Source organism: Gorilla gorilla, chromosome 16, assembly GCF_029281585.2.
Source record: "Gorilla gorilla gorilla isolate KB3781 chromosome 16, NHGRI_mGorGor1-v2.1_pri, whole genome shotgun sequence".
In the NCBI taxonomy this organism is placed as follows: domain Eukaryota; kingdom Metazoa; phylum Chordata; class Mammalia; order Primates; family Hominidae; genus Gorilla; species Gorilla gorilla.
The window spans coordinates 82,314,802-82,327,387 of record NC_073240.2 but is presented as its reverse complement, the minus strand read 5'-3'; the positions used below and the strand labels follow the sequence as shown (position 1 = coordinate 82,327,387).

Below are 12,586 nucleotides of genomic sequence, written 5' to 3'. Positions count from 1 at the left end.
GCCCCAGAGAGCTCCTGGGCAAGGTGGCCACGCGGCCCACGCCAGAGATGGGTCTAGTAGCTACTGCCGTCACCCACAGGAGCCCTCGGTGCCCACCCACAACACACCTCCATGTGGTCCAGTCTGGGGGGAAAACAGTGAAAAGTAGAGCCCACCGTGACAGTTAAAGCCCTTGATGGGCCCTACTCTATCAGACATGGCTCAGAACTGCTGTGTTTCAATCACTGCAGGGCTGAAACTCCTCTTCCTGACACACAATGGGGGGATTTCATGAGTGTTCTCTGCTTTCCCCTTCATTCTACAGATAAGGAAGCTAAGTTCCAGGTCAAGGTCAGGGTCCCATGGAAGGCCAGCAGCATGGACGGGTGGGTGAGAGCAGGGCTGTGTGGATGGAATGCCGTGCTGCCACCCTGGCCGCCACCTCCCAGCTACGTGTGCCCCTGGGCATGTCAGCTCTCCTAACCTTAGCTTCCTCCCCCATCAGATGGGGATAATAATAGTACCTACGTCACTGGGTTCTTACAAAAATCAAATTATGTGAGCTTACAACACTGATGTGTCAGGTACCATTCTAAGCTAAAATCATGGCATTCTAATGATTTATTATACATAAAGCGTTCAGTGTTCACTAACTATGGTCACCAGTATTATGAAGTGACAGGGCTGTCCTTTAAAACCAAGTCCAAAGAACACCCCCTGCCCCACCACCCCCAGTCTGTCGTTTTCCTCTTCACTGCAGCTAAGCCTGTCTGCATGGATATCTGGGTTTGGGGCTCAGAGCACACATGTTTCAAGGTAAGCCTCGGCTGTCTCCCTGACTCCAGCCCCCACCCTCACTTTCTGCCAAAGAAGGGATATTTCTGCTCACCTCAGATCCTGCAGCGGCACAGTTGATGAGGTTGTTGTTGGGATTGGCCATCCAGAAGGTGGACACAGCACTGCAGGGAGGGCAGAGATACCTGAGATCAGATAAAGGGCCGCCAGGGGTCGTCCTGCCACATGGCAGGTGCAGGTTGGGCACTCTGATATTGGCCTGATAGTCTCTTATCAGAGATCTGAGAAATCATTGACTTGTTGATCTGAAACCCAGTTTTCTAATGAAAGTGTGGTGCTAGTTTAAGCACTTAAAATATTCAGAAATTAAAAAGAGCCTGGGTCTTGAAAATAGAAGCAGTGTGCAAGTGATGTCTGAGATTGACTCTAAAATACATGTAGGTCAGAAGAACCCAGGAAAGTAGCCCTTTCTAAGGGAGGGGCCCTGCACTTGGAAGGCTGACTGCACAGAGAGCTCTCACCCCATCTCTCTGTCTCTCTCTCTCTAATATCTAGAAAAGGGTCTGTGTGGTGGGGACCTCTGTGGCAGGTGAGGTGTCAGCCACTTCCTCTCATCAAAGAGCACTGTGTGGATCAGGAGAAGCCCCACAGATGAGAACAGGGATCCTCTTTGGACAAGAAAAATGCACATGAGGCAAACTGAGAAGGGAGAAGGGAGAAGACACCCTCCCTCCCGCCTGCTTTGCAGGAAGCTGGAGCCATAGGTGGTTAAGGGGTGCGAGGCCCAAGCTGCTCAGAGCCCCGAAGTGCAGAAGTCTGGTGCTGGGCTGAGCTGAGTGAACACATGCACACACATGTACACCCCTTCCCCCCAGCACACAGAGAGGGGTCCAGGCACTTACTTGCATTCTTGCCTGGGCTTGGGGATGTACCCCGGGTAGGAGTCCTCTGTGATCATCTTGCACATCTTGCTGTCACGGTCCGAGGGGAGGAGGGTTCCAGACTTGACAAGGAGGCCAAGACAGTGGTCAAAAGTGTTGCGTTCCTCCGGCCCATCTTCCGTGAAGAAGCAGTGGCCCAAAGAGTTATAGCCCACAACGTCCTTGATCTGCAGGGGTCAAGACAGGGGTGTTTCACCAAGCATCCAGTTATTCATGTGCTCATTCATGCATTCGGCAAACACTAAATAGTCTCATGTGCTCATTCATTCATTCAACAAACACTAAATAGTCTCAGCCGTACACCAGGCCCTGGGAGGAGCACTGGAGGTTTGGAGATGAATATGACACAAGTGATAGGCCTGGGGAAAGTGGGACAAAGCATGGGATGGTGACTTTTTTTTTTTTGAGATGGAGTCTCACTTTGTCACCCAGACTGGAGTGCAGTGGCACAATCTTGGCTCACTGCAACCTCTGCCTCCAGGGTTCAAGTGATTCTCCTGCCCCAGCCTCCCGAGTAGCTGGGACTATAGGCACGCGCCCCCACACCCAGCTAATTTTTTGCGTGTTTTTAGTAGAGACCGGGTTTCACAATGTTGGCCAGGCTGGTCTCAATCTCCTGACCTCATGATCTGCCCGCCTTGGGCTCCCAAAGTGCTGGGATTACAGGTGTGAGCCACCGCGCCATGCCAGGGATGGTGACTTTTAAAAGTCCTTTCCAGCTGGAGGAGTTGGGGGTGGTGAGGCTCTATAGGGTAGGAAAGGGGGCAAGATATCATACGTGAGAAGGTGAATCCAAGAGGAGGCCATGGGCTGGGCCACGTGCACCCACTCTGATGGAGCACACAGCTGAGTGCCCTGTGTACAAGGACTTACCATGGAGGGACTCCACAGAGGAGATCCCACTGAGTAAGGGTGGATGAGGGAACTTCATCTAGGAGCAGCACCTGAGCTGGGGCAGGTGTGCTTTTTATTAAGACCAATATTGATGCTCCTTATTGTACCCTCATTCAGAAATCCAAGACAGCTTGTCAGCCCAAGACGTGCATCAAGCCACATTTGCAACGCCTGGGTTCAGAACTAGAAAGGGCTGCAAACTCCAGCTCTTTGGTTTCCTTCTTGGAATCACACAGTTAGTGGGGAAAGCAGAAAGAACATTTGCATGGATATTGAGATACCAGGGATGCAGTTTCAGCAGCACATCCAAGCAGCGCGGGGATCTTAGACAAGCCTCCTATCTTCTCTTCAGTCACTTTTTTTTCCACCGCAAAAATGAAGGACTTGAACTCCATGATCTCTGAAGCCCCTTCTGGGTCTGTATCTCTAAACTCATCAATCTCAGAACTCAGATCTTCAGAGGGCCTGTAGCCTGGGCCCCACCTCCCTGTCCAATCCCAGACTCTGTTCCCAAGCATAACTGGCAAACAGGTACCCTGCTTCTGCTCAGACACTCCAGAGAGATGCTCACTTCCTTGCAAGGTGGCCTGTTCCACAGTGGGGCAATGGTGAGAAAAACCTCACTTATCTTACACCCTTCATCCCCACCCCTGGGTACAGACTGCCCGATGATGTCATCCACCAAGGGAGTTTCTGATTCCCGATGACATCAATTCAACCCACACCTATTCAGTACCTGCCACCATGCCAAGCACTGGAAAATCCACATACCAACCAGCAACAATCCTCCACCTACCACCCTGGCACTGTGTGAACATTTTGAGAGGCTGTCCCGTGATTGCAGGTTGTTTAGCAGCTTCCCTGGCCTCTACCTATTAGATGCCAGGAAAACCCCTTCAGTTGTGACAACCAAAAATGTCTCCAGACATTCATTGCCAAATATTCCATTGGGTAGGAGGGAGGAAGGGTGACAGAATCATCCCTGATTGAGAGGCCCTGATGTAGACATCAGTTCCTTCCAGTCCTTTTTTTTTTTTTTTTTTTTTTTTTTGGTGAGACAAGGTCTGGCTCTGTTGCCCAGGCTGGAGTGCAGTGGCATGATCTCGGCTCACTACACCCTCTGCCTCCTGAGCTCAAACCATTCTCCCACCTCAGCCCCCTGGGGAGCTGGGACTACAAGCTTGCACTACCACGAATGACTAATTTTTGTATTTTTGGTAGAGATGGGCTTTCACCATGTTGCCCAGGCTGGCCTCAAACTCCTGGGCTCAAGCAATCCTTCTGCCTTGGCCTCCCAAAGTGCTAGGATTACAGGCGTTAGCCACTGCACCTGGCCCAGGGTCTTTCATATGACAGCCGCCTACTCCCCAACTCCCAGGCAGCCATTCTTTAAAAGGATCATCAGACCACACTCCATATCCCAGCAGTGGACTGGCCTCTTACACCTTCTAATCTTGCTAAAATCTCACACCATCCTCTATTCAATTTTAATTTTTTTTTAGAGATGAGGAAAACGAGACTCAGAGAAGGCAAGTGATTTGCCAAAGGTCACATAAGCCATATGTACAAGGTCAAGGGGAAAGCATGGTTTTCTGTGTCCACTCACTCCATATGGGAGAACCCAACATACAAGCAAGTAGCTCTGTTCCAGGCAAGCTCTCTGTTCTTCTGAATAAACATCCTTCCCTTCATCTTTAGTAATAGGCAAGGGTGTGATCTTGAATCCTATTCACCTGTTTAATAAGTCAATCAATATCAAGGTCAGCCAATGGGACTGCTTTCCTTTCTCCTATTAAGCCCTAAAAGTTTGTTATAAATAGCCTGGACAGACAAGCATGGGAGAAAAAGGCAAGGAAATGTGGGCTTCCTGAGCTGGCCAGAACATCTGAGGTCAAGTTTAATGGCTTCAACTTTACAGAGGAGGATGCCAAGGCCCAGAGAAGGGATGTGGAGTGTCCCAGGACGCTCAGCAACCTCATTCTGCAGCTGTGATCAAACTCAGGCCTCTTGCCTCCTGCCTCCTGCCCATAGCTCTTTCTAAATCTTAGGGACCCATTTACCCTGCTGTGTGGATCATACTTTGGGTAGTCTTTCTCTGAATAGGAGTAAACAATGAGTTAGGTATATTCTTATTCTAAAAAATGCCAGAGAAAGAAATTCCCTCCTGAGAGAAAAACCCTCGTTGAAAGGAAGAAAAATGACCACTGTTTATTGGATACTAAATGTTTTTACATGTTGTCTTATTTAAACCTCATCACAACTACAATTCTATAGGTGACGCAGACTTAGAAAGTTGCCCCAAGTCACTTCTTTTGCACGGACCGAATTGGGACTTGATTCCCCATCTGTCTGAGTCAATCAATCAATCAATACTCAATCAATACTCAACAATGCCAGAAAGAAAAAGACGCTCTCACTTTGGGCTGCATTTCTTTCTTCTCATTAGGAGTGGGGTGAGGATGGCACACAGAATCAAGAGGGAAGCATGATAAGGCCGAGGACAGCCCTCGGGTGGGGGTAGAAGACACAAGTTACTCAGCTACAAACTTGCTGTGTGTGCCTTGCCTAAGTGTCCCTGTGTGATGGGATGACATCTAAAGTTTCTTCCAGCTCTAAAATTCTGGGATTGTTCCTCCTTAGAACATTACCCAGAGTTAAATATTTAAACTGTGACGTAGGTTGAGATGATAGATGTAGATAGATGGATAGATAGATATAGATAGATAGATAGATAGATAGATAGATAGATAGATAGATAGCAGATACATAAATAGTAGCTGCATACACAAACATGCATATAGATTCACGGGTGGCCATTCAGTCCCTATGTATGCTAACCAGAAGTAATATGTAAGTTCTCCCCCCATTCTCTTGCACAAATTGTATTTTTCCCTTTGTCCTTCTGGATATCTTCCTTCCTGCTGATGGTCGGCAGTCATGAAAGCAATTCCTGAAGCTGTTTTAAGTCTTCAGTTGTTGTTAGGTGTGGTCCAGGCATAAGATTGTGTAGGAGAAAACTCCTGGGCTCTGCCTGACAAAGAGCTAGAAAGAGCCAGTAGGGACTGCTTCAGTGGCTGGGTAGGGTGTGACCATTTTATTTGGTTTATGATCTGAACCAGGACACGTTTGAAGTGAAGGAGGTGTGATTAGTAGTTAAGCTGGGACAACACGTCTAAAATGGACCATTCTGTGCAAATCAGGACATATCTGTATGTAATGATTTCCACCATCAACCTGTATACAGCAAGTAAAAGAAACTGCTGTTTAAAACAAACAAATGCAGACAGAAGTGAACTTTACTTGTTTCTGCCTTCTAGGGTGGGTATGATATGATTTATGTTAATGAAAAACTCGACAACAAATGCAGCCATGTTATAAAAAAGACTGGAATTTCCAATCTTCTGCCATTACTTTTAAAAAAATTTCTTTTTGAACTGCGGAAAAGAAGATTGCCATAGAGTAGGGTGGTGGGTTATTTGTTTTACAGAGTGTCTTAATGAGTTTTTGAATATGCAAATTAAAACTGGGTGGAAGAAAAAAACCCGGACAACCAAATTACTCTGCCTAACAAGGACAGGAATGAGTTTCTAAGGCAGCCCAGGAGAGGTGGGGAGGAGGATGGGAGAATGAGGAGGAGGGGACAAGAACTCAACAACCAGGTTGGGGAGGGAGTAGCCTGGGGGGAAGCGTTTGGTCTATAGAGGGACCTGTTACTCCATCTCTTAGTGTTGGTTTCGGTGCTGATCTGTAATGTACCCCCTCTCCCTCCCATCTCTTACCCCCATCCACCAGTAAAAGCCCTGGGCCGATGAAATTTTTGTGGAAATCAAGGACAAGAGTCTGGGTTTCATATTTGGGCTCATATGGAAAGGAGAGATTGAAAATGCCTTTGCAACAATTATAAGAGTTAGAAAATTATGACAGTGAAAGAGATCTGACTTAACCAACTCCATCTTGCTTCTAACCTCCAAGCTATCCTTGGTCATTCCTGGGCGTAGGCCAAACTGACTTTGGGAGGAACTTAGTTTATAGTTTAACTTTGAAACAAAAACGATAACCGTCCCTTCCCGAAACAAACCCCCGTCTTACGCAGGGACTAAACTGCTTTTGTAGGACTAACAAATTAGCCACAAGATTAGAAATTATGGTTTAGGAGTCATGCAGCTAGAAGCCACAAGATTCTGAACCTCCCCAACTGCTCCTGGGGACAACATCGCTATTGTAAAACCTAAGATTAGTGCTTGAGATATTTTTCAGATCTGGCACTAAATGGACCAGCTAGTGCCTCCCACATTGATAAACTGGCTCATCTGGTCTTGTGGCCCCCACCCAGGAACTGACTCAGCACAAGAGGACAGCTTTGACTCCCTATGATTTCATATCCGACCCCACCAATCAGCACTCCCCCTTTCCGACCGCCTAACCATCGAATTATCCTTAAAAACCCTGATCCCCCAATTTTGGGGGAGACTGATCTGAGTAATAAAAAAACTCCGGTCTCCCATACAGCCAGCTCTGCATGAATTAAACTCTTTATTGCAATTCCCCTGTCTTGATAAATCAGCTCTGTCTAAGTAGCAGGAAAGGTGAACCTGTTGAGCAGTTCCAAGATGAGAGCAGCTACATGAATCAAGAATTGAGAATGTGAATTCAAGAAACTGAAAGAGGGAGGTAACCAGGAAAAGCAGAAGCTTCTCCCACAAATCCCAGAGCTTTGAGTCCGGGAGAGAGGGCCCTGGATTTCCTGCCAAAGACACAGGGGGCTCAGCCATCTTTCATAGAATGCCAGAGGGAGGATGTGTCCCTGGGGCTGGGGCACCTGGGGACTGGCTGCAGTCCATATAGATGGCACCCCCGGAGCAGTGCAGGGCACAACCTGCAGGGCACATGTGGCAGCCTGTTGGGGACATCCTGGTTTCAAGCATCTTGTGGCTATTGGAAGCATTTATGTCAAAGATAGCACATTTTGAGCAATACACGAGGAGGAAAAGAAGGAAAGAGCATGGTATCTTCTCCCATTCTCTGCCTTAAAGAGGGAAGGGAGGAGGAAACAAGCAGAACCCATATTGAAGTCATTTTGTCCTTCCACAAAAGTACTGGACCATTCCATTACTTTCCTTCAGGAAAAACAGGAAGGTGAATCCCCCTATGTCCTGCCTCAGAGTTCAGAAACACATGTTAAGATGAAGTGGGGGCCCATTTTGCATCCCCTACCCCCACTATCCAGCCTACAGATACTGTGCCATAGAGCCTTCCTTTGAAGGCAGACTGCACCCCACATCTGCCTACATCCTGCAGCTTTGGTGCTAACCATTGCATTTCAAGAAAGACACCACTGACAGTATCAATGTAGTGAGAAGCATTTTCCAATGCTTCTCTGTTACATACTGTGTTACAGAACACCAGCTCTGTAAGATGCGAATGAGTTTAGGCATCGCTAGGATAACCAAAGCTAAGCATGTATTTTTATTGCAAGCCTTTGCTCTGCTAGCACGCATCGTGAATTTCCAAAACAGGGAAAGAAGGCATGTATGCTGTGTTTGCCAAGGTCATTTAACTACAGAGGCCAGTCTCTTTTTGTTTGTTTGGATACTTGCTACTATCTCACAGAACCAGCGATGTTTACACAGAACATAGTTAGATACAGAGGCACACAGTGATACTATTTAATAAGCAATACCATTTAATATCATTGCTGACTATATCACATACATTATCTGGTTTAATCTTCCTAAAGACCCTTTGAACTTAGTTCTGTCATCATCCTCACTTCACACAGGAAGGAACTGAGTCCCACAAAATTTCCATCAGTCCCCCAAGGCCATACTGGCAGATGAAAACACAGGTCTCTGTGACTCTATGCTCTTTTACCTCAATGTTCTACTGAAGCCCACACTAACTGTTATATCCAGAAAGAGTTAGGAGTTGAATGAAGCAGGAGAGACAGCAGTGGGTTTGCTGAGCTTGGTGGTGACATTTTGAATGACATTGTTGAGAACCATCACCAAGGCTCAGAGAGAGCAAAAGTTGAGAAGGCCCCATTTGTGTCAGGACAGGAGTAAGAAGCAGGAGTTGGAGGAATTTCAGACCACCCTTCCCAAGAGTTGATGGTGAAGAAAGGGAAAGAGCAAAGGTGGCTGCCCAAGGGGGAATTAGGGATGAGGGAAGCTGTCCTCTGAGGATAAAGGATATCAGAGCCTGTCTACAGGCAGCAGGGAGAGAGGAGCTCATGAGCAAGGGGCTACCAGGACACTGTAGGATCAGCCCAGAGCCAGGCTTTAAGGCACTCTCAGCTCTGCACACCTACAAATCCCTCTTTCTCCCGAGCCAGTATCTGCTTGTCTGGAATCTCTTCCTCCTTCAGATCAGGGATGCTGTTTAAGAAAAAGGCTTCTGTGATGCTACTGAGTGGCCTCTGCATTCCAAATCAGGATCTCGTCTTTGTCTGTATTTGGCCTCTTTTTGTCCCATCAGCTAAAAACATCTTTCCAAACATAGTCAACCGTGAGTAAATCCTTCAAGCCAAAATGAAGGAAGCAAATGTAAAATACCGATGGAGATCATCCAGTTCCCAAGGCAGCATCTCCGAATGTGGAAATCTCTGCCCCAGTGGTGGAGCATTTACAGGGTGAGGTGCCAATCCATAAACCCAATTCCCATGCGGGGGATGGCTCTTGGAGATCTTAGGGAAGGGCACTGGGATGTGCTCCATTACCCTGCTGTCTGTCTGGCTTAAAGAGTTAGAGGCCTGCACTTCATCTAGATTCTAAGCCAGGACAATTTGGTTTTACCTTGGGAAGGCCTCAAGGCCTGCAGACTCCAAATCCTAACCCACCAGCTTGGCCATCAAGCTGAGTGAGGCTGGACCTCTATGTGGCCACCAAGACCAGGCTGTAACTGGTACCTCAGCCACCTAGTGTCTGTACAATGGCCCTCCCAGTTTGCAGCTGGCATCCCTGAGAGCCAGGCCGGAGGGAGACCTTGGCATACAGGGCAGCAAGGGTCTTCTGGTTCTGAGAGGTTGTCCACGGCTCTGGCTACAAAAGTCCACCTCCACTGTGGGTACAAGTGACCCACGTGGCTGCTCCAGATACAGCTCCATGGGCTACCCCTGAACTGCCGCCTTCCCTCTTGCCCCACGCATCTCTCACTCCCCCAGCCTATCTTCATGAACTCACACTCCTGGCTCAAGGCCTATGCCATCTTTCCCAGTCTCTCCCAGCCTCTCCCAGCTCTCCCAGCCTCTCCCAGCTCTCCCAGCCTCTCCCAGCTCTCCCAGCCTCTCCCAGCCTCTCCCAGCCTCTCCCAGCTCTCACAGCCTCTCCCAGCTCTCCCAGCCTCTCCCAGCTCTCACAGCCTCTCCCAGCTCTCCCAGCCTCTCCCAGCTCTCCCAGCCTTTCCCAGCTCTCACAGCCTCTCCCAGCTCTCCCAGCCTCTCCCAGCTCTCCCAGCCTCTCCCAGCTCTCCCAGCCTTTCCCAGCAATCCCAGCCTCTGTCAGCTCTCCCAGCCTCTCCCAGCAATCCCAGCCTCTCCCAGCCTCCAGCCCTGACAGGATGCTCACTCTCAACACTGCCCTGCTGGGTGTCCTAGAGTGCCCAAGGCCTATGCCCCTGCCACCAGCCATTCTTGTGCCACTTCCCCCCTTTGGGTCCATTGCTGCAGCTAAGACCTGGGCTCAGCACTCTGAGAAAGGTTTGCTATTCCAAAGACAGCCAAAAACATTTCACAGGCATTTTCTAACTGAACCACCCTGAGAGGAAGCCATCACATTCTCCACAGCACGTGTGAGGAAACTGAAGACCTGCCTGGTTAAGTAGCTTGCCAGTGGTCACACAGCAAGTGAGTGAGAAAGCACAGCCACACAACCACACTTCAGGGTGTGTGTGTGTGTGTGTGTGTGTGTGGTGTGTATTTTCCCTGAGATTCACAACAGCTTCCATTCAAACTGCTCCAGATCTGTAATTACAGGCTTCCAGTAATCTTAATATCTTTCTCTTTAGTAAAGTTAAATGTAGGTGAATTTAAGCTAAATTTATGAATAGAACTTCAACAAAAATGCTTAGAACAAGTAAAGATCCAAAGACTCAGTGAAGCCTGTTATCTTTCCTAACCAATTCTACATTGTTCTCTTCACCATGTATCCTGACCTCCACCACCACCCTATGTGAGAAAGGTGTGACTGCATCCATTGCACTGGTTCTGCAAATCGCATGAGGGAGCAGGACAGACCTGAGACCTGCATCCAGGGCAAAGTGTGGGCCACACACTGGGCTCCATGCTTTCCATGTTCTCTGCTTGCTCAATCCTGGAAGCAACCATGTAGGGTAAGCAGTGCCATCCTCTCCATTTTACAGAAGCACAGAGCAGTAAAATGACCGGCCCAAGATCACATGGCTTGTAAGCGGCAGAACTCCAATCGCAACCCAGGAAGTCTGGCTCCAGAGCCCATGCTTATCCCTGACATTCTGAATTTACTGTAAATCTTGATGTCTTTCAGCTTCAGCCAGAAAACATTCTCCTTTCCTTTTTCCTTGAGACAGAAAAAAATCCTACATCTTCCAGCAATGGCTCCAGCACAGTCCTCTACCACCTGCTGGGGAGAATCAGCCTTCATATGTGGACAGCATCTCCACACGAAACCCACTTGCATCTCATTCATCCTCACGACAGCCCTATGTGTTTGGTGTTGTTTCTCCACTTGACTGAGCAGGAAACTGAGGTTCAGAGAGGTTAAGCTACTTGCCCAAGGTCCCATAGCTCACAATCTGTGGATCAAGCCCTTGAACCCAGGCCCCCCTAGACTGGGCTCCAAAGGCGATGATCTCTTCTCTTTACTCAGTGGGAGGTTTTAAATCAGAGCATTTAAAACACAGAAACAACAGGCAATCCTTTATAATAGAAGAGTACATCGAATAGAACCACACTAGTGTCACACAGACAGCCTCCTCATTTTCCCATAACCATATGCCTGTTGGTGAGGCTCGCTCTGCTTGGTTTAAAGCAGGGCTTACAAACTCAAATGCCCACAGGGACCAGCAGGCAATGAAAGGAGTGGCACCGGCCTGGGGTTTTACAGTAATTGTAACAGCCATGGTAGGCCTGCTGCACACTGGAGAATGCACACCCACCTGTCTTAGGGGAGGCAGCCTTGACTCTGCTCTAAGCCATTGTTGCCATGCAGGGAGGCAGGCAACATCCTACTTTTCAAAAGAAGCCAGGAATCCAGATTTTTATGTAGAATCTCTTAATTTTTAAATGATGGAAACTAATTCAAATGTTTCTTTAACCACTATTTAAGCCAAACAAAACACATCGTGTAGCTGGATTCAGCTTAAAGGGTGTCATTCTGTGACATCCGGTTTTAAAGTTTATAGAGGATATAAAGTGTAGTTCATTTAAAGAAAGTCCAATTTAGTGTAAAATTATCAATTTAGTGTAAAAATGTTCAAATGTTTCTCTAAACACAGTATAAGCCAAACAAAACATATCTGGTTGCTAGATTCAGCTTGCGGGGTACCATTTTGTGATGTCCAGTGTTAAAGTTTATAGAGGATAGAAATGTAGTTCACTTCGAGAAAGGTCAATTTAGTACGAAAATTATCTGTGGAAATCAAGACAAGCCTCTGATACACATGCCAATTTGTTAATGAGAGTATTTCTCCCAGCAGCACTTGCTCTGAAGGAACACTTGGTTCATCAGAAGAAAAAAAGCCCATTGTTGTCACCATCTCAAATCTGTTGGGTAGATACCACAGCCGAGTCTTCACGTAATCCCCCTGTCTGCAGTTAGCAGAGCTGTCATGCTGTGTGGCCGTGGAATGATCTCCAGATTTCATGTGATGCCAATGAAGTACAGGAAAAACTGGACTCCCGGAAACCACCACAAAGTAATCACTCTCCCATCTCTGCTTGGTACCTTTGGTAAGGACAAACCTCTATTTTCTCCTTCCTGTTTGGTTGGTGATCTGCTCCCAGT

General features: G+C 47.7%; 1 protein-coding gene across 5 annotated transcripts in view; it reads right to left on the bottom strand.

The window, feature by feature from the left end:
* Positions 1 to 12,586, bottom strand: part of CEMIP (cell migration inducing hyaluronidase 1) — a 172,603-nt gene that overhangs the window by 29,754 nt on the left and 130,263 nt on the right. For all 5 annotated transcript variants that reach the window (XM_004056653.4, XM_063698768.1, XM_055363644.2 and 2 more), the window contains 2 exons: positions 1,677 to 1,882; positions 869 to 938 (listed from right to left, as the gene is read on the bottom strand). In XM_004056653.4, coding sequence (XP_004056701.3) covers positions 869 to 938; positions 1,677 to 1,882 — 276 coding nt within the window. The remainder of the gene's footprint in view (positions 1 to 868; positions 939 to 1,676; positions 1,883 to 12,586) is intronic.